We start from the raw sequence: 22,612 nt of genomic DNA on the forward strand, positions 1-22,612 counted from the left end.
GTACTTAAGAGGGGTCTATAGAAAAGATGAGGACAGACTTTTTAGCAGGGCCTGTTACGACAGGACAAGGGGTAATGAGGTAACAAGGGGTAACTAGAAGAGGGGAGATTCAGCTTAGACATTAGGAAGAAATTTTTTACAATGATGGTGGTGAAACACTGGCCCACATGGCCCAGAGAGGTGGTAGATGCCCCATTCCTGGAGACATTCAAGGCCAGGCTGAACGGGCCTGATCTAGTTGAAGATGTTCCTGGTCATTGCAGGGGGGATGGACTAGATGACCTTTACAGGTCCCTTCTAACACAAACTATTCTATGATTCTATGATTAGCAGTCAATAATAACTTACCTAGAACAAGTCAAATCAGTATAGTTTCAATCTACAAACCCAGGCCTGTGGCTAGAGGAAGATAGAGCAGTTAACTTAAGCTAGTAAAACTCTTGACAGTGTCTCACATGGCTTTCACATAAATAAACTAGGGGAATGCGGTTTACATGAAAATATTTTAAGGTGGTGACAGATCTGTTGCTGTAGGAATAAATGCAAGATACTGCATTTGGGCAGATATAGCCAGATGTGAAGACAAAGGCTGGTAGTACCTGGTGGCCACGCAACAGCTCTTGCAGAAACAAATCTTAGGTCATAGTGAAGCACTGGCTGAATTACGTTAGTATTGTGCAAGAAAAGGTAATTACGTAGAGGTGTATAAATATTATTATTGATAAATCATCCAATTTTCACAATGTGATGGAATAAAATACACATATTTTTAACACATTGCTACTTGCAAGGTAGGTATTTTGAATATTTTAACAAATCTAAGAAACTCTGAAAGAGTTTTAATACAGTTTTAAGAATATGATTTCTCATTCTTCATTTGTTAAGGTCTTGTATATTTTTTTTGTAACATAATACATTATACAGGTGCCATCTCTGGCTACTTGAGAGGAATTTCTCAGAGAGCTGCACAAAATCATATGACTCAAAGTCAGTCCACAAAACTGACTTTAAAAGGACTTCTATCTTTCTTCTCAATACAAAGAACGTTAGTTTGGAGGAGAAGTGCACCCTGTAGCTGTTACATTTGTTCGGAAGTTTGGCAGGCATTTGCTATTCCTTTTTGTTATATCTGTGTCTAAAAGACTTGACAGGTAAAGTCTAGCATAGTTGTGGCAGGTTACAAAGTTAGCACTGATAGCACTTTCTTTAGACCCTCCTGGAGATTCCTGCCTGTACAGCAGAGCTGGCAGCTCTCAGCAAGACCAGACAACTTTACACTGCAGTCAGTCTTGTTCAGTTACACATTTTGTTGAACTTTGTCATGGGCACAGCAACCTCTGACAGACATGTAGTGCTAAAAAGGTAGGAACTTAGATATGATAAAGGCTTGAAACTCTTAAGTTAAAAGAAAAAAAAGGAAAATCAGAATTAAGTGCATGGAAAGTCGCCTGCATGAATTATGATACTTAGCAGTTTATGGCTACTAGTTTCATCTAAAAACCGAATCAAAACAAAACAGGCCTGAAAGGTGCTGACTTGATCTCCATAGCAGAAGAGCAAGCTGTCTGCCTCTGCTGGGTATCTTTGAACAGATGATGACTTCAGAAAGAAAAAACAATCCCTCAAATGATTATTCTTCTTAAATGTCTGCCTACAGCTGAATATAACTGGGAACGTTTCCTTCAGCAGTGGTAGATGAGGTCCTTCTCTGCAACACACCTTGAATAACCCGTGAACTGCATGTGATACATTTCCATCCCAACCGCATGTGGGAATAGTGCAAGAATGGCAGGAAGAATTGTAACTATGCTCAAGCAACTGCAACTGGCATGTAGAAAAACACATAAATCACAAGTAGAACCTCTGCGTTTAGATTTTCACAGGCCTGTGAAAAAAAGTTGTAAAGGCACCTTATGATACATACTTGAGATTCCTGTAGGCAAAGATGAAAGCAGTGTGGTAAAAAGCTATGGACAGGCTGAAATGAGCAGGCTCGTGGATCTTCACCAAGGGCTGAATTCTGCAGCACCTGTGTTGCTGCTTGTGTGACCTCTGCCCAGGAGCTTAAGCGCTGTTTTGGAGATCGCCTATTTAGAGAGGTCACAAAAATAAAATTGCGTTACATCTGTGGCCTCTGGCTATTCCTGCAACCTATCTGCATTGGCTAACGCAGACTGAGACCCCGCCGCTCCACGAGTGACTTTACGATGCTGTTCAACGGCCTCTACTTTCCATTTTCCAAATTACACTAAGAAGCAAATTCCCGTGCAGCCTTATATTGGCAGCGTGTTACTTTATTCATCCAGTTTCTATAGGTAAATTGGACTTAACTCACCACCCAACTTACCCGCTGGACTTAACACCGGCTATTTTAACGCACTTCTGCAGGAGGTGGAGGAGCGAGGGCAGGTTTTCCACTCCATGTTAAAAAGGCTCCGGTGTGACTGCGCTGCCCCCTGCCGGGGCTCCGCACGCAGCACAGAATCACAGAATGTTAAGAATTGGAAGGTAACTCAAAACATCACTTAGTTCAATCCCCCTGCCGGAGCAGGAACACCTAGATGAGGTTGCACAGGAAGGTGTCCAGGCGGGTTTTGAATGTCTACAGAGTAGGAGACTCCACAACCTCCCTGGGCAGCCTGTTCCAGTGCTCTGTCACCCTCACTGAGAAGAAGTTTCTTCTCATATTTAAGTGGAACCTCCTGTGTTCTAGTTTGTACCCACTGCCCCTTATCCTATCATTGGTTGTCACCGAGAAGAGCCTGGCTCCATCCTCGTGATACTCACCCTTTATATATTTATAAACATTGAGGTCACCCCTCAGCCTTCTCCAAGCTAAAGAGCCCCAGCTCCCTCAGCCTTTCCTCATAAGGGAGGTGCTCCACTCCCTTCATCATCTTTGTTGCCCTGCGCTGAACTCTCCCCAGCAGTTCCCTGTCCCTCTTGAACTGAGGGGCCCAGAACTGGACACAATATTCCAGATGTGGTCTCACCACGGCAGAGCAGAAGGGGAGAAGAACCCCTCTCGACCTACTTAGAAACGCCGTGACGCTGGGGAGCGGCTGAGGTTTCACACTGGTGGCTGACGAGCAGAACCTGCCGCCTCCGGTCGCCTGGTGCTTGCGCAGCTCCCAACGCACAGGCTGCTGCGGCCGCTCAGCTCCCACCCGCCAGAAGTTTCTAGTTCCCGGGCTGACCACCTTAAAGTCACCTCGTATGTGCCGGCAGGAAGCGGAGCCACGCCTTTGGCTAGCACTTTTTTTTTCCTAAAGTACTAAATATAGATTCCCGACCACACGCATACCGCGGGGCATTAGGGACTCGCCCTCCCTTCTTGAAAGCGTCACCTGAGAACACACAGAGCTGCCCCCACCCCCTGGCCCGGGTTTTGCGGGGTCCCCGCGCCAAGATGGCGCCCTGCCTTCACCGGCAAAGAAAGGCGCCTCGCCTCGAATTTCCCCGAACCCGGGGTGTCCCTCGGTGCCAGACTCCCACGTCCTCGCATCCCCCAGTGCCCGCGACACCCTCGCAGCGTCCCCAAGTTCCCCCGCCCCGAGCTCTCGCAGCACGCAGGCGCGGCAGCGCCGGCGCCCCGCCTCGCGGGAGGACTACACTTCCCAGCACGCACGTTCGGTGCGGGGAAGGGCGGCGTGGCAGGGAGTGCCCCGCGGGCAGGCAGGAAGGCGGGCAGGCAGGGGATTCGGGTGCTCGGAGCAGCACCCCGGCGCGGAGCGGGGCGCCATGGAGGCGGCGGCGGGCGCGGGGGGCTCGGGAGAGGGGCGGCCGCGCGCCCACCTGGCCGCGCTGGTGCTGGCGCGCGGCGGCAGCAAGGGGATCCCGCTGAAGAACATCAAGCTGCTGGCGGGGGTGCCGCTCATCGGCTGGGTGCTGCGCGCCGCCTGCGACGCTGGGGTCTTCCACAGGTGCGCATGCGCCGCGCTGCGTGTTCCCCCCCCCCTCGCCCCCACGGCCCCCCGGGGTGGCGGGAGCGGAGGTGGAGAGCGCGGGGATTCCGGCCCGGGACGGGGGTGCTGAGGGGAGCGGCCCTTAGCCGCAGCGGGCTCTTGGGGAAGCCCTCTCTGCCCGGCTGGGTTGTTCCTGGCGGGCTCCGAGCCTTGGCGCCGGAGTCCTAGCTGAACTGCTGGCAGCAGGCCGTTGTGGGATCAGAGTAGTTCGGGTTGGAAGGGACCTTCAAAGCTCCAACCTTCTGCAGTGAGCAGGGGCATCTTCAACTAGATCTGGTTGCTCAGAGCCCCGTCCAGCTTGGCCTGGAATGTGTCCAGGGATCCATCAACCATCTCTCTGGGCAACCTGGGCCCGTGTTTCACCACCCTCACTGTAATAATTTCTTCCTAATGTCTAAGATGAATCTCCCCTCTTCTATTTTGAAACCATTACCCCTTGTACTATTGCAACTATTGCAACAGGCCCTGCTGAAAAGTCCAACCCCATCTTTCTTATAGGCCTGTTTTAGGTACTGAAAGGCTGCAGTAAGGTATCTTCAGAGCCTTCTCTTCTCCAGGCTGAACAACCCCAACTCTCACAGCAGAGCTGTTCCATCCTTCTGATTATTTTTTGTGTCCCTCCTCTGGCCCCTCTCCAACAGGTCCATATCTTTCCTATACTGAGGGCTCGAGAGCTGGACACAGGACTCCAGGTGGGGTCTCACCAGAGCAGAGGGACAGAATCACCTTCCTTGGCCTGCTGGCCACACTCCTGCTGATGCAGCCCAGGATACAATTGGCCTTCTGGGCTGCAAAAGAACATTGCTGGCTCATGTCATTTCTCATCCACCAGTACCCCAATTCCTTCAAGTTATAGTTGTGGGCTGGTCTCCCCTGGGCTGTATTTAGCCTCCTTGAAACCGCTCCTTCAGGTGCAGTTAATGTGGCACCAGCTGAAGGATGAGGTAGGGCAGGATGTGGTGCAGGGTGAGCAGGTGTCACCCTGCCATGAACTCTGCTGTCCCTTCCTGCTGAGGGTGAACTGCAAAGGAATGAAGGAATCAAAGTCTTAAAACACAGTAATTTGAAGTTAAAGTTGTTCTGATTTGTGGTTGAGAGCCACTAGTTAATGGTGTGGTGCATGAGGAAGAGTGTGACCAGCAGGTCGAGGGGGGTTCTCGTCCCCCTCCACTCTTCCCTGGTGAGGCTCCATCTGGAGTGCTGTGTCCAGTTCTGGGTTCCCCAGTTGAAGAAGGACAAGGAATTACTAGAGAGAGTCCAATGGAGAGCTATGAAGATGATCAGGGGCCCAGAACACCTTTCTTAGGAAGACTGAGAGAGCTGGGTGTGTTCAGGCTGGAAAAGTCTGAGACATGATCTTGTCAGTGTTTATAAATATCTCAAGGGTGGGTGTCAAGGGGAACCAGACTCTTTTCAGTGGTGCTGAACAATAGGATGAGGGGGAACAGGCACAGACTGAAACACAGGAGGTTCCATCTAAATATGAGGAGAAACTTCTTTACTTTGAGGGTGCCAGAGCACTGGAACAGGCTGCCCAGAGAGGATGTGGAGTCTCCTCTGGAGATGTTCAAACCCACCGGGACACATTCCTGTGCGATCTGTTCTATGTGTGCCTGCTTTAGCAGGTGGGTTGGACTAGATGATCTCCAGAGGTCCCTTCCAACCCCAACCATTCTGTGATTCTGTGAACATACTTGTTTCTATCTAGCTCTAATTATTGCTACCAAAGTTTTGTGTACTTTGCCACAAACTGAGCTTCTGTTCCGTGTCACATGGGCAGATATGATTACTCCCTTCCACTCGATAGGCAGGTAAACCTAGAACAGGTCACACAGGAATGTGTCTGGGTGGGTTTTGAATGTCTCCAGAAAAGGACACTCCACAACCTCTCTGGGCAGCCTGCTCCAGTGCTCTGGCACCCTCAGAGTAAAGAAGTTTCTCCTCATATTCAGATGAAACCTCTTGTGCTGTTAGTGTTAAGAATATGGGCATTATAATTTTCTTTTATTCTACCAGAACAAAACTGAGAATTTTCTATACCTGTACCGATAAATTTAACTAAAACTAGTGCATGGTTAGGATGCACTTGGTAGGTAGCTGGTAGGTGCAGGTTCCCAGTGCAAACCTGTTACGTTATGTTCAGAGTAGGGACTCGATGTGGTCAAGTAGAAATGAAGCCCAGCTAGATTGAGAGCTATACCATTATGTATTCTGAAAAATGTTTTTTTACTGTATCTGAAAAGTAGAGGAAGCATCACTGACTTGGTTTTAATTAAGAAGCAGTCACAAATGTTTCTGACTTAGTTTACTGATAGTTATTTAGTACATGTGAATCCATATTGCTTAATGACCTATGGTGGATATGGTGGTTTGAGCTACCTCCTCATTTTATGTTTGGCACCTGAATTTGCCCAACAGGAAGCCAATTAGGGTTATGTAGCCTAACTTTGAGGCCTAACAGGTGCATTAGAGGTAAGTGCTCTGTGTTTTCTAGTCACCTTTGTAACAGCTGTGCTGCTAGTTACACAACAAACCTCTGTTAGTTGAATGGGGAGTGTGTATTTAAACTAACCAGCCTGAAGCAGTTTATGGAAAATACCTCTTCTTCATTTGTTCACATGGGTGTGACTTAACGTTGCTGTCACTGTCATACATATTTTTTTATACTGGTAATCCCATGTTGCCTTTGGATGAAAAAACTTAACTAAAGCACCATTTGCTGTGTACAGTGCATTGAGAATGCCAGTGTTGCTGGGAGAGGAAGGGTTATTTTTCATAGTTTTGTTTTTATATCTCACATGCCTTTTTGTCACAATGATGGCAGCAGTGGCCTTACAGTACTCAGCCAGTGTTTATCGTCACATCATATTCAGACTTAGCCCTTCCTTTTGTAAACGTTTATTATCCCTGAACAATCACGATCTTGCTTTACCAGCATTGAAGGTTTTCTGTGCCAAAACATGTGTGATTGTAACTTGAACAGCTCTTTCTCTGGGATTGTGTGGAGCCTAATTAACACATTTTAAAACACTTGCAGAATAAGCTGATCTTCTGTGTGGTAGTTTTACTTGTTGTCAGCCTTATTTCTGAACTCTTAAGTGATTTTGAATGCCTCATTCAACGCATTCACAATTCATCGATCTGTTAGCATGTCTAATAAATTGCGGTGTGCTGACACTGGATTTTTCTGGTAACACTTCTGAATTTTATGTTGCCTAAGCTTCCTACATGGAAGGTAGATCGACCACCCTACAGTACTAAACTGAAATATGACTCAGGCTTGAGATTTTACAATCTAGTGAACGTGTGTGTTTTATCCCTGATGCTAAAAGCTGCATGTTGGACTGTAAGGGATAATTTTACCAACACAAATATATAAGAACTAGTTCCTTTCACTGCAAGGTATAGTACAGGGTGCAGTTCAGATTAGATTATGGCAGGCAAGTCAACAATGCTGGGATTTATTCTTTAGATTAACCTCTCTCACTGTCTGCCCACAGTGTATGGGTTTCTACAGACCATGATGAAATTGAGAAGGTTGCAAAGCAGTTTGGTGCTCAAGTTCATCGCAGAAGCCCTGAAGTTTCTCAAGACTCCTCAACGTCTCTAGAAGCTATCAGAGAGTTTCTTAATCAGCATCCTGGTAAATGAGTAACGAAATACGTTGAGCTTTTATGTTGTTGTCACAGAGGGATGATGTGCTTACTACTTAGAAAGAATAAGTAAAGCCTTCCTTCAGTAAATACAAGCTAGAAAGATTCTTTTGTGGCATCCACTCATACCATGCTTTGTAGTTGTGTGTATTAAAAATGTTAATTGTTTCATCAATGTTTCTTTGTTTTTCTTTAGAGGTTGATATTGTAGGAAATATTCAAGCAACATCTCCCTGTTTACATCCTAGTGATCTTATAAAAGTGGCAGATCTGCTCCAGAAGGAGGGATTTGATTCTGTCTTCTCTGTTGTGAGACGGCACCAATTTAGATGGAGTGAGGTAAAAAAAGGAGGTAATATTTAACTGTTTCTGGTTACAGTTATACTTCTTTTTTTTCAAATGGTTTATTTTCATAGCTGTGGCATTTACAGAAGGAAGTGGTATCAGAGGCAGGGGCTCTGACAGTGTTTGTTCTTACTATGCTAATGAACGACAAATATTGTGAGGTAAAGTTTTAGTGAATAGGAGGTGGCAACCTCTTAGGCTGGAGAGTTCGGCTTTGTTTCAGCCTAGTAGTTTGGCTGCCAGCTTAATGTCAAATTGGACACTGTCTCTGAGTCACGAGGACTGAACTCATTTTAATCAGCTCCTACAGAAGAATATGACTGTTTTTCCTAGAGAAAATATGCCTCTCAGCTACAGTTGCTGAAGACTGAACTCTTTACGTACAGATAAAGATTGTACCTTGTTGTAGCTATAGAAGTACCTCTTGTCCTTGTTCAAAGAACTATTCCATACATTATCTATGTTGATTTTGTTTCTGTGATTAGAGCAGAAATGTTTTCTTCTTTTTCTAAAAATGGCTAGTTCAGACACTGTCACATGGTTATTTTTACTTTTTTTTTAAAAAAGGGATGTGTTGCTCAGACATTACACTTATTCTGTTGAGATCTAAATTGCTTCGGATGAAAATTTTTTTAAGTTTATAAAGCATCATGCTCTAAAAGAGCATGCAGAAGAAACAAAGATTTGTTTTAAGAGATAAGTTGGAATAGAAGTTGTTTAGAAGAAGCAGATAGCTTGAGCATTCTCATTGTTCCTCATAAGAGGAGAAATAATATGACACAGTTCGTTCATAAAGTGTAAGAGGAATATCAAAATCTTGGATGGCAGTTCAGGATTCTGTGGGTTGCACTTTAGGCAACCAAGTAAAAGTCCACTTCACAGCTTGAGATGCTGGAATGGACATCTATGAAAGACTAAATCTCATTTGGATGTACCATGTGACTTTCTGAAGTGATTATGTGTCACCAAGGTAGATTACTAAAATAAAAAAGCCTCAAGGCCTATCTAAACCAACAAATAATTCTTTAGTATAAAATGACATCTAGAGTCTTTTAATGTGGCAAGGGATAAAGAATCATTCAGTTGCAAGGAGTATATGTGAGGAGAACAAGGAACACTTTGTGCAAACCTTAGCAGCTTAAGGGTAAAAGCAAATGGCCTTTCAGGAGTGTGGTGTGTCAGGTGATTTGCAGAAGCATTATACAGTTTAGTATTATTTTTATTTTTCTCCCTTTTTTCTTTTTTTTTTTTCTTTTTTCCAGATCACTTTATGTTAAAAGAATTTTATATCTTTTCCTGTGTATTTCTGTTGTTCCTTCTGCATTAAGGTTTAATATTGATGTACCCTGAAAGAGAAAGGTGTCTCTCTCTGACTGGAAGTGTTTACTTCATTGAGCACAAAGCTCTAGTGTATTTATGAAATACAAGGTGTGTATATATACTAAAGTCTCAGGATGTTTGGGGTGTTTGAGAATACCCTCTAACTGTTTTCTCATTAATATATCATGAGACCTGTTGAATTTTAGCTCCTTTGTGCATGTGAATTTGGGTGATGCAAGGATAGAAGTCTTTGGTCACTGGTTCAGTTTCTGCTGCTTGCCCTACTGGCATTGATAATAATATGGGATCTTTTGGGATCACTTTTGTTCAAATGAGCTTGTTTCTTTATTTATGGACACGGATTAAAACACTAATAAAAAAGTTAACATAATGTATATCCTTAAATAGGAGATATTTAGGTGAAGTGCCAAGATGTTTTCATAAGCAAAATTACTTGTCATATGCACTTTTTTCATCTTCCAGATTGGTCCTCTCAGTTTTCAGAGTTCATTCAGGGCATTCTTCATTTTAAGTCTAGGTAGCTGATTTCTTTTTTTTTTTTTTTTTTTCGTTTACCCTCACTGAGAGTTAAACCCCTTCCTATCATGCACTTGAAAGTAGAGTATGGAAAGAGTGTAGTATTTCACATTGGCAAGGACAGTCACAAAGAATACATCTCCCTACTCATTTAGTAAATGGTTTTGGAGCTGGTGGCCTCTTTTCTTCTTTCTTTTTTTTTTTTTTTTTTTTTTGTAAGTTGGAATGAAAAATTCTTTTTTTTTTTTCTGCTAGAAATACAGGACAGTCTTCTAATTTGTCATCCACTGTTCAAGGAAGATAAGCAATTCAGTGATCTTTATAAGCAACAAGAGGCAATAATGAAAGAAGTTGGTGACTGAATTGTTTGCTTAATTTTTCAACAGAAAGCTATTTAAAGAAAGTTAAGTGACTCTGAGCAGGGATTCTAGCAAACTTATTTTGCCATTTTTCTCTGTTAATAGAAAACAAAATGACGGAGCCCCAAAATCTGAATCCAGCAAAACGATACCGAAGGCAAGATTGGCCTGGGGAGTTGTATGAAAATGGCTCATTTTATTTTGCCAAGAGGCATTTGATTGAGAAAGGCTACTTGCAGGTTAGTGCTTCTGTTTTTCATGCTCTTTAGAATAACGCATCTTTTATTCTTTTTATAGAAGGTTCTGAATACAATTATGTATTTCTATTTCTGATGCAGTGTGAAGTATCAGCACTTTGACCTTCAGACAGTTTGCTTATTGCTTGTAACTTAACAGGGCTAGCTGTAACTAGGACAGTTCCAGTAACAGCATCTTTCACAGTAAACAAATCTGTACAAATAACATTGAGCATTTTATAGCTATAAGCCTAAAATAATACAATATGGAATTTCATGTCAGTTTGCCAGGATATAAGTGCATATCTTATAGTTCATTTTAGTCTAAGGGTGTGAAACTGACCTTCTTGCAGTGTCGTAGGCTTGTCATATAGTCTATAAACTTGTATTCTTGGCCAATTTAGTCTTATGCCAATTTTGTACTTAAACAGTCTTTTTCCCTTTCCTGATGGTTACATCTCAGTATAGTAATACAGAACAAATATATTTACTTCAGCTTTCATTTTATTTGTCTACAACTATAGTCTCTTAGTTTTCTTATGCAAGACAAGATATGATCTTACAGATCATATCCAGTATTTTTTAGCAGAACTGAAAAAAAAACTAGTGTAGATATTTCTATATTTCTAATGGGAATACGTTGCTAAGTATGTCAAGAATACCAGGTTTATTCTTCTCTCTTTTCCAGATACCTCACTAACACAGAGATAATAACTGTAGGTCTCTGTCTGCACAGACCCACACAGTGCCAGCTAATGCTGTGTGGACTTGCAAGTATTGATCTGGATAGTACCATTTTGTTGAATTCTACATTTTATCGAGTTTGGGCCACATAACTCTCTGAGTATCAGGGCTTTTAGTTCTTTAATTAGATTGGGGTGTGCTGGATATTTTTCCAATTGAAATTAAGTCATGTAGATAAAAAATTAAGTCATGTAGATAACAAACAAACAAGCATACTTTTATGAAGCAAATGCTGAAGGTATTACTATTTTACTGTATTAAAAGACCTAGTGAACTCAATGTGACCTCATGGCTATAATGCATAAGGTTTTTCTTGCATTCTTTCTCTAGTTGTAAAACGAAAATGCTTATTAACTCTTGCCATTGAAAGTTGTTTCAAATGCTTGGTTCTGTGTCACTGGTAAAAACATCATTATTGATCGTTCACTTATATATATGCAGTTGTAACTACTCTGTAACCAGATACTTAGTTTTCATTACATTGTACCAAATTGTACATTTTTGTTTTAACCCAAGCAGAAATTTTTAATGAGTTCTATTCTATTTAGGGTGGTAAAATGGCCTACTATGAAATGCGTGCAGAGCACAGTGTGGATATTGATATAGACATTGATTGGCCTATTGCAGAACAGAGAGTATTGCGGTAAAAGCACTTTTTATTCCTTCATTTATTTGATATCACTCATTGTTTCAAAGTATGGTCCTATGAATTCATAATGTATGTAGTGTATGTAATCATGGTCAAAGATAATTGGATAGCTTCATTATTCTATATAATTTTATTTTTTCCTACCTATGAAATCATCTGAGTTACTTTTGTTATATGTTTGTGGGTTTATTTTGTTTGTGGTGGGGTTTTTTTGTTGGTGGTGGTTTGTTTGTTTGTTTTTTTGAAAGTTCAACTTGGGGAAAAGCATAAGCCCCACTGTACCGCAGTAATGTGTTAGCATCATCTCTGGCTTTTCCAGTTCAGTTGTCCTAGTCTTCCAAGATCTGGACCCCATTTATTGATGCACATCACTGAGAGTGTTCGTGTAGAAGGCATAAGCTGATTACATCTTGCCAGCTGCCTTTTCTTTGCAGCTACTCTACATCTCTCTAAGGAAATAATGACTAGGAATGGAATATGTTTTCTGTGCGTTTTTCATCCTTTACCTTTTTTGGTTATGACCCAAGTAGAAAATATAGAACCTAACCTCTTATGCTAAGGAAATAAATATCATCCTAATTTTTGAATGGACAACATAACTGAGCTGTCTTTTGGATCATTCTGTTCTCTTTGAAGAGGGACAACATAATTGGAAAGTGATGATGATCAGAAAAGACATTAGAAAAAAAGAATTTCAAAGCTGATTCTTCTATCTGACGGTCACAGTTGTATCTGAAATATTTGGTTTTGGAGTGTGCAAAAACTTGCATCCTAAAAAGATAACTTGTTTGTTTAGCTTTGGATATTTTGGCAGAGAGCCATTAAAAGAGGTGAAGCTATTGGTTTGCAGTATTGATGGATGCCTGACAAATGGTCGCATTTATGTGACAGAAGATCAGAAGCAAATGGTCTCCTACGATTATAGAGATATTGTTGGTATTGATCTATTAAAGAAAAGAGGAATCCAGGTAAGTAGTGTTCTAAAATGTGAGGCTTTGTGTTTAGTGTAACCTGAGCATTAAAAGATTCTTAAAACCCTGCAACATGCAAGTTGAAGTTTCTCAGAGTAATTGTGATCAAGTAGCATAATGCCTTAGTTCGGGATTGGGACAAAGGTTTTACTTTGATCCCTTAGAAAAAAATAAAAGTGTTTGGAGAAAGTTCTCCGTCTCACAGTAGCTATAGCATCTTTCTCTTTTTGCTGTGGAAAAATGTGGGAAGAATTTTTTATGGTGTTTTGCTTGCACCAATGATATTCTGTGTAGTCTAGATACTCATTAATTAGAAGTCAGCTTTACCAAGCAGGGTTATGTTGTAACCTCTTGGCCACAGAAGAGGAAGAAATACCCAGGCAAATTAGTTGGTTCATTCTAGATTGCCCATGATTGTTGCAAAGAGGGGAAATCAAACCCCAAACATTTCTGTCTGCATAATTGTTTTAACCATAGATTATGTGCTTTGAAATTGTAAGAGTTCAGTGTAAATGAAACACTGAAACAACACAGATTGTAACATGGCTACTTTAATTATTATTTTTGGTTTATATTACTGCTACTAAATTCTGCTGATCTGAATCTTTGCTTGCATTTATGTAAAATTAGCCTTCTGGCTATTTTCTGTCTGTGCTGCTGCCTTTGATGTAGCTAGAAGAATTTTTGGAGGAAAAGAGCTAAGCACAGATTTAGACTGCCTTCAAAGAGCCTTAACTCAGTTCTGTTGCACATAGAGATAGATATGGATATGACAAAGGTAGCTATACCTCAAGTAGACTTCTCCAGATACATTTTTGGAGTCTTTGCTGTAGGATTTTTTTTGTAACAGGTTAGACGAGACGTTCGTGACATACTTTGGTGCAGCTGTTGCTGCTTTGGGGCAATGAAATGGAGTAGATGGTTTTTCAAAACTCCATCAGTCTTATTTTCTGTGAGGCAAAAGGGGAGGAAGCTTATAATAGTTTTTTTTTGTTGCCTGTGGGAGCCCATTTCCATACTTAGTGTGACTTGCAATATTTCCTTAAAACCCTCCTGGTCTTTGTGCTGCACTTCATGTATTTCTAGTATATGTTGCCAATACATTTTTGCTTTGTGCACTGCTCCTCTTCATTCTGTACTTAAAATCAGTGCCAAGTATTTGTTAGTATTTAAAAGCAACTAGGGACAATAAACTTTTCTACAGCTTGGAGAGAAAATTTGGATGGGTTGTGTCTCAGATTTTTTTTTAAATCCTACTTCAGTAATCTTCTAGATCTAGCTTACCTTGTACATCATTTCTGAAATTTCAGATTTGGAATGAACTTCTGGAGATTAATGCGCTGTGCTGCTTCAGTCTGTTTAGTGTTCTGTTGATGCTCTGATGTCCTACTGTGAAGAAAATGGTGTTGTTAGGTAGAGGAGTCATGGAAAGTACTTCCTAATATTCTACTTTTACCAATATTACAGAAATTTCATTGGGAGTTCTCTTATTCCAAACTGTGGCTTAATTAGATTATATTGCAGTAGATAGTATGGCCCCGTACTGTTACATCCAGTATTTTATTTGGTACATGTTGCGTTTTAAAATGTAAACTTATTTTTTTGAACCTCAGGCAAGTCTATGGAATGGTGTTTCACTTTCCCAAAGCAAATTCAAGTCTGTAGTGTGGCTTTGGATGCTGATAACTTCTGCTCTGAGGTTTGACTGAAGAAAGTAGTTATTCAATGCTTTTCTGATATCTGAGAGAGCTATGAGCAAAACTTCTACTGTTCTGTTTTTTGGGGTTGTTTTTTTTTTTGTTTGTTTTTAATGCGTCAACTTAACTATCTTATTTCTTTGTATGTAGAATTCATTTTAACTTGACTTTCTTTTAATAGGTTCGACTTATCTCTGAAAGAGATTGTTCAAAAACACTGTCAGCCATGCAGCTGGGATGTGTAGCAAAGACTAGTGCAACAAATAAATTACAAGTCCTGGAAGATTGGCAAAAAGACATGGGTCTGAGCTGGAAAGAAGTCGCTTACCTAGGTCAGTTCTGTCTCTCTTTCTCTTTGTCTCTTTCTTTTTTTTTTTTTTTTTAAACTAAAATTTCATATAGCATACACAAATACAAACTTTGTAGTGCTGCTCAGTTTCAAATACTTTGCTTTCTGTTAGTACACTTAACTTACTGGGATTGATATGCAAATTACAGCACACAATCAGCAAAAGCAGGTACCTATTTGAGGCTTGCTAGGGTACAATATAATGTTAATCTAATATTAAAGACATTGGTGAATTTGTGTCTAATTTGTTAAGGGAAGTCTCAGTTGTTTTTATAGTGAGATTTAGGAAAGCTTTTGATATTACACAAGCATACAGTTACAGTTCACAATTTTGAACTGATTCTCGTTCATTTCAGGTGGATATTGTATGGATTATATTCTGAAATGGAAACAAAAGGACAGAATTAAAACTGAAAACCCTAGGATTCTGTACAAAACTGTATTTCAGTGACAGCTTAAGTGTACAGTCCTGCAAATACTTATTCAGTTGCTCAAATAATTTTACTGCTCTTAAAACTACCATTCTCTCACCTGAAGATTTTGTGAAGTATGTTCAGCGTTTACATGTCTCACAAAGATTTTTCTGAGAACTGAGTCACACGTGCAAAGTGCTGTTGAGCTGCTAAGATGAAAAATTGTGGCAAGAACATAAATTTTAAAAATCAAATTAGTATGTGCACAGAAAAATATTGAGTCTGCTCAGTTTTTTCCCTGCTGTGATATTTTGGCTTTTCTGTCATCTTTCTCAATAGGAAATGAAGAGTCTGATGTGGAATGCCTGAGGAAAGCTGGCATGAGCGGTGTGCCTGCTGATGCTTGTGTCGTTGCTCAGAAGGCTGCTGATTATATTTGTAAAAGCAATGGTGGCTGTGGAGCTGTCCGGGAGTTTGCAGAACACATATTCCTGTTGTTAGAAAAGGTGACCTCTGCAAGGAAGCAACTGGAAGAAATAAATTCAGCAGTAAAGGAAACGAGGAAATGAGATCAGCAGGAGGGGAAATAAGGATCTAATGAAAACAGAGTAACACGGTTGGCCAGTCCTGATTTTCTTTTCTTCTCTCAGTAGGTCTGCATCTCAAAGGACGGCTCATCTTTCAAGTTTAACATTGCAGTAGAGTTAAAAAGATATTTCCCTCTAATTTATGGTCCCACTTTGACTAAGCACTGATATTCACGATTATATGCTGATAATCATGATCATATTCATGATTATTTTAAAAGCCATTTAAGTGCAGTGGGAGGAATGTTATGAAAGTTAGTGTCCTGTACATCCACCCTTAATCATTACATGTGTCCTACAGGAATGATTTGTTTTTATTTCCTAATCCGAATGTTTTCAGGGATCAATGATTTTGCGTGACTTGACGATTTGTAATTCAGACTTTAAAAAAAATATTCTGTCAGTGTTGCTCATTTGGTTTTAATTTCCTCTGTCAAATGTCAACATGATATTGCAGCTATGTGGTTGCTTTTTACGGGATTCATCCCTAGTTAGTAAGAATTCTAGCATATGCTGGAGAGGTCAGGTATAAACTAACTATGAAAATTTATCCTATATTTTTAAAAGACAAATCAGTTACTGTAAGACCAGTTAGTATTAGTTAAGAAAAGCACCTAAGCACTTGTTCAGTTTTAAGCTCATAAATAATTGAATGGCATTTGGAATCGTGCCTCTTATCTTTGAATCTCTTTATACTGGGTTTTATTGAAGTGCTTAAATTAACATACCCAAATGCTTTGCCAAATCTGGAGTTAAATCTCCCATTGACTTTGAGATGTCTCCTTTGCAGAAACTCAGTTTCTTTCTGTGAAGGCTTTACTACAACCATAAATGAGTGAAAAAAAAATCTTTAATGTTTATTGTATGGAAAAGTTACTACTGTTTAAGGAAAAAACAAACAAACAAAATGTAGTTGTTGATTGTAGGTTTATATAAAATATATATTCAGACTATTTTTAGCATGTTAATTTAAAGTTGATGTTTATGTGTATTTGTATTTATGGAAAATACAATTTTTACCATGTTTTGTTTTAAATAACTCTATATCCATAAAAATTGGTAGAACTGACACTAAAAATATGCATCAGTTTTCAATCATAGTATTTATAAGTGAGTCAAGTTCTGCCTTGGGTTATGCTAAAAAATAAAAAATCCTCATGGTACACAGGCAATTATTACTGAGGTAAATAATAATGACTTGTCATTTTATTTTGTTTCTCTGCTAAATAGACATTCTGAATACAATATCACCTGATATTTTGCCCTCTGATTGACATTGTGTTTACTTTCTTTTATGAAGCAAAATTTTAAATTGAAATTCTTTTACTGCCCATCTACAGTAGCAAGGTTAAGAGGGAATTAGTTTACTAATTAGCCCTACATTATCATTTAAGTATTTCCTTTCAATGAAGTTGTAGGGTTCTACACTGGATAAATCCCATGGAGTGTGATAACAAGAGAGCCACATTTTGGACAGTACTACAAACTTCAGTATAGATAGATTAATTATTTTAGTTGTATGGACTGTAGTAAAGCTTTGGCAGTCTGGACTGGATGAGCAATTCGGGTTTGATAATGTTGTGTAGAACTGACCAAGCTGTTGGTTACTTTACCTTGTCATCATCAAGTAACTTGCTGACTTTAATTTCAATAACATTTTCCTGTAAATAAATAGCTTTAAACAAGGTGACTATGATGAACTTGATTCCCCTTCCTTTTATGTTAGAGAAAGCAAAAATATGCTTAAGTGCAATTGTAATAGGAATGAGTTGGCAGTACTATTTGCAGGTTACTGTTTCAATCAAGAACTCTTTTGATGTTTCAGCTGCTTGTGGAATGTGCTGTGTATACATTGGGTCTCTACCTTAAATTTATACATGTATCAAAAATAGACAGAGAAGCACTTTTGTGTGAGTGTTGATAATGAGCAGAAAGACATGGTAGCTGATACATAAGTGTTTTCTCTTCTACAAATTCGTGTTTAGAAGAATGAGTTACAATCTTATATTAGAAGAATATGAAGAATAAAAGAGCTCTAGAGACTATTTACAAAATAAAGCCTGTTTGAAGATAAGGGAGATGCATGATCCACTGCCTGAAAGGTTCAGATTTGTATTGCCCACATTGCAAGGGCAAGCCTAACTGTAAACTACAGTATAATGAAGGATGTCTTAATTACTATTCTTGATTTTTATAGAAGACTCTCAATCATATGAAGGATTTAGTGGTTACAAGGGGCAGAGATAGTGAGGATAACTCTAACAGTCACCTTCACAGGGAATTCCTGGGTAACGGGCAAGCTTCAAAATGTAGTGCCTTTTGCTGACACTTGCTGTTTCAATACATATCCTGACACCGTGATTGCCTTTTATTAGAGTATGCGGTCCACTCAGACTAGATTTCAGTGGTCACTTCTCTTAAGGTGAGATAAGTTTGGAATAATCTCTTTTGCTCATGTGAGCACTTTTTTTTCTTTTTTTTACTTTAAATTACCTTGTGTATTCCAAAAAATATCTTAGATAATGTGGGCTGTTTTATCATAATTTTGTGAAACTAAAAGAAGTAAACTATGTAATAAGCTATTATGAAAAAGTATCTGATTACCTGAAATTTGAAATAAACAATTTCCTGTAGGCTTTTGAGTAGAGAATGGTGATGGGGTGATTTATGATTAATTTGTATACTGTAAATCATACACTTCCAAGTTCATGTACCATATCGATGGATTATACCTGATGAAGTTGGACAAATTTTATTCCCAAATTAATGAAGGTGGACAAATATGTTCCGACACGCACACACAGTAAGTTACTAAAGATCTTCATCTTGATCTGATCTTGGAGTGTTTTGTGTATGTGGTTATACCCTGTTAAATAAATTCCTTCACTTGCCTGTGTTCCATGTTTTCAGATAGCTGGTTTCACAGTACTGTGTGCTTTGTGAACAGGATTCATCTCTGTTTTCTGAGCTGTCAAAGACAGCCCAGTATTCCTATAGAAGGATAATCTTGCAAATTGAGTAGAATGTATTGAGTATTTCACAGGATGTTGTGCTGGTTTGACTGAAAGCAAGTTAATTTTCTTCATGCAGTTAGAAATCTTTTTTTCTCATAGCTAGCACAGTCAATGTTTGTATTTAGTTTGAGAACAAGAAATAACACACCAGAACAGAGTAAATGTTTTTAATTGCTCTGGTCTGAGAGCCAAGGACATTCTGAGTGCTCTGCCCACAGGTGTGAGGCAGTAGGGAAGGGGGACATGGATGGGGCAGAGCTTGGCTGATATCCTTCTGATCAGTGAGGGTATTCCATCCCATTTGCATCATGCTTCATATGTAAGTAGGGTTGGGATCTTTGAGCTAGGAGTTGAGATGGAGTCGGGACAGACAGGAACCGGGACCTTCTTCTGGTTCTGCTCCGTTTCGGGGCAGTTTTGTTCAGGAGTCTCTTTAGTTTGGCCTTTTGCCATCCTGCTGTTTGGGCCTTTCTGCCTTTTTCTCTCTTCTCTCTCTGGGATCAGCTTTTCAGGACCAGTTGCTGGTTCCTGGGACTGGCTGCTCAGTGCAGACAGAGTTTGTGAGGATTTGCATTGAGTATCTTGATTTTATATTCTATTTCCATTTTATATATATTGTTGTTAGTAGCAGCATGTTAGTGATATTTTATTGTTTTATTTAACTGTGTTTATCCCAACCTACAAGTTTCTCCCTTCCCTTTTGATTCTCTCCCCTATCTGGGGCTGGAGAGGAGCAGGGAGTAGGCGAGCGACCATCGTGGTTATATTGCTGGCTCATGTTAAACCAGAACAGATGTTCTCAGAGAGAATTTCCATTTTGGTTAGACCTCAAGGTCTCTGCTGATTTTGGTGGTCTGGTAGCTCTTGCCAGGAGAGTTGAGGAGAGGGGAGAAGGATGAAAAATAACATAATGTCATTACACTTGCTAACTTTGGCACCAGGAGCAGGGTTAGTCCTTCACCTGCTTCTGGCACCATTAATTTGGTTTGATCTGATCTTTGTCCTATTCAATATACGTTTCTCTGCAGTTCTCTGCTATTTCCTGTAGGTTGATCCAACGTGTTCTGACCTTAGTTCATTTGAAATCAATATGAATCATATTTGAGGTCAGAGAGATTATATAATACTTGTGATTTCAGGTTCTTAATACTTTTAAACCTTGATTACATATTAATTAACTAGATTTTCCAGAGCCCAAGAGAGAAGTGCTTTTCAAAAATTATGTTTTCTGTTAGTATTCTCTTAAAACACTATTTCCTGTTTCCAGAAATAACTCCAAATTAGTGTCATCACACCCAGCAGGACTAATTATCCTAAATGTCTAACGTTTTAAGAGCAATAATAAGGTATGTCCAGTGGAAGAAAAATATTATGCATGAACCTGTTGCATAAATGAGTTAGAAAAACTTGTCACTAATGCACTTGTCTGAAAAATCCTTTGCTGACAGGTTTGTTTCTTGTTCTTGGCCAGATTTATCTTATTCCCATTTCTGATCCTAGATAAATTAATGTGTGTGGCTCTGGTTTAGTAGAGCTTTCCCACTGCTAGAGATAGTTCAGGAGAAACATTTGGGAAGAATCCCATTCTATAGCTGTCTCCCCCACCTCTTTAGCATAGCAGACCACTTCCCCTGCAAGGGTTGCCATTATATTTTTTGCTAGATAGAAGGATTTTTCAGTTGTTCATGAGGAGCGTGTTGAAGAGAATGAGCAGTGAGTAATGTGGAGGCAATGATTCTAAATTATTCAGATTAGTAAAAGAGCAGGGCTGATGAAACTGAGTAGAAATATATCATCAGATGAGTGTAACAGAAAAACAGTCCTAATGTCATATGTAAAAAACGTTTCTACCGAGCACTTATAATCCAGAAGAATATGTATTGGCTTGAGGTGTGTACTAGCAGTTAAAAAGGCAAACTGAATTTTAGGAATTATTAGGAAAAGTATGCAGAGCAAAAAGGATGAAAGTAATTATTCCCCTGTGTAGTGATTTGCATGTATCTTGAATACTGTGTGTTTTGTTTCTTGCATGTTGAAAAGGTTATAGCACTAAAAAGGTTTGTGGGAGGATAAAGGAATGAGGAAAGGAATGAATCAGGTTCAGTGTGAGCAAGAGCCAAGTGAGAATTCTTCATTGTGGAACAGGACAGCTGAAGGGAGTTCTGTTACATATGTGTAAAACTAAGAGGAACTGGGAGCTAGAGAATGACCACTGAAGAAAATAAGTGACCAAAAGCAGTTGCCTGAGGAATATAAACTTGCCATGTTGTATCTGGCAGTGCTTTCTGGTTTTCCTGTGACCTCAAAACATTTGCAGCTCATGGATTTCCAAGGCTGAACATGGTTTACAGGTGTTTAATAAACCTCGGCACACCTAAACCAGCCTTTGGCTGTGTGTTACATGCGTCTGACAACTGATACAGTTCCTCAGATTTTAAGCCTTGGGTTCTTCCTCCTGTTTCTTGTATAGGAAATACCCAAGTGCTTTTTTTATCCTTACTTCACAAAATCAGTGCTTCATTCTAAAATGTCAATGTGTAGCTGACACAGTGAGGAGCAGGAGATGGCATTACTATTACCAATGGGAATTAATAATCTAATCTTAAAACCTCATTGAAAATAGGGCAAAAGTGCACACAGAACTGCGTAAGAGTATGATGGCATCAGCTGAATCAGCATACATCAGTCATACATACTAACAGTAAATTGCTTAGGAAGTTCTTGGACAGAATGTAATTGGAGGTTGGGAGAATAGTACTGGAAAATATCATGTGCTTATCCTGTTTGTTCACATACTCTTGCAGACAAGTTTCTGGGCTGAATTGACCCATGTCTGAGTTAGTATGGCCACTCTTGTATGAAAGTTAAATGTGGAGTTTGTCTCTCCAAGGATGCAGCTTGTAACTAAGGCTGTAGTTGCACAACTTTTTATTGCCTGTGTAGTCCATGTAGGAGTTTGACTATTTTTATTCTGTCACCTTTTTTTCCTGGTTACATCTTGTCCACAGCAACAGAGTCTTAATTTGGAAGGGGATGTGTCACCAGTCACTGATCCTGCTGATCAGTGATGCTCAGCTGGAGTGTTGTGATTGATTAGAGGAAGCCTGGTCTAAAAAGCTTGAGAATGGGATGAAATAATCTCATCTAAACAAATATAAACCCTCCCCATTCATTTGACTGAACAAAGGTAAAGATTTCTTAAAAACGTTTATCGTGACCTGCCTTTGGATTCATTAAATTCTATGAATACTGTCATGTGCTCTCTTAAAGGTGCTGGAGCTACGCTTGCACCAGACTGTAGTATAAATGGGTTTTATGGGCAGTAGTTCTGATGGCTCACAAGCAAGCCCTAGTCCTGACTCGCCACATCCTTGTGTCTTGATGTACTCCCATTGTAAAAAAGAAAACAACCTGTGGGCTGTCTGCAAGCCATGCTGCTTTTCACTTCTTGTTCTGGTATGCTTCATGCACTGCCAGGTTTTCACCATTGTGTCATTGAGCACCTTGCAGCTTATAAGAGTGAGTCTCCTCGGGTTTCTTGTTTGTTTGAAGAAAGCACACATTTGATTTGTAATGAAAGCAAAGAGATTTTAGGCATTTTCAAGGTAAAGTTGCAGGCAGCATGTGGCAATGTAGAGAGCAACAGCTGAGTGGATCTGTGCCTTGCAGTGCATCTATAGTGACGCCCCTGCGGAGAAGCTGGGGAATTCACCTCTGGACAGCTTCAATTAAGCTGCTGCCAATGGTGTCTGAGCCTGGATAGCACAGAGATA

General features: G+C 40.1%; 1 protein-coding gene across 1 annotated transcript in view; it reads left to right on the top strand.

The window, feature by feature from the left end:
- Positions 1–16,213, top strand: part of CMAS (cytidine monophosphate N-acetylneuraminic acid synthetase) — a gene marked incomplete at its 5' end in the record, with an annotated part of 29,842 nt that extends 13,629 nt beyond the window's left edge. The window contains 8 exons of the mRNA XM_080343154.1: positions 3,362–3,923; positions 7,466–7,608; positions 7,815–7,970; positions 10,285–10,418; positions 11,708–11,802; positions 12,605–12,776; positions 14,658–14,808; positions 15,578–16,213. Of these exons, the coding sequence (XP_080199280.1) occupies positions 3,362–3,923; positions 7,466–7,608; positions 7,815–7,970; positions 10,285–10,418; positions 11,708–11,802; positions 12,605–12,776; positions 14,658–14,808; positions 15,578–15,807 (1,643 nt within the window). The 3' untranslated portion in view covers positions 15,808–16,213. The remainder of the gene's footprint in view (positions 1–3,361; positions 3,924–7,465; positions 7,609–7,814; positions 7,971–10,284; positions 10,419–11,707; positions 11,803–12,604; positions 12,777–14,657; positions 14,809–15,577) is intronic.
- Between the last annotated feature and the right edge of the window lie 6,399 nt (positions 16,214–22,612).

This window comes from Nesoenas mayeri (genome assembly GCF_963082525.1).
Source record: "Nesoenas mayeri genome assembly, chromosome: 1".
In the NCBI taxonomy this organism is placed as follows: Eukaryota; Metazoa; Chordata; class Aves; order Columbiformes; family Columbidae; genus Nesoenas; species Nesoenas mayeri.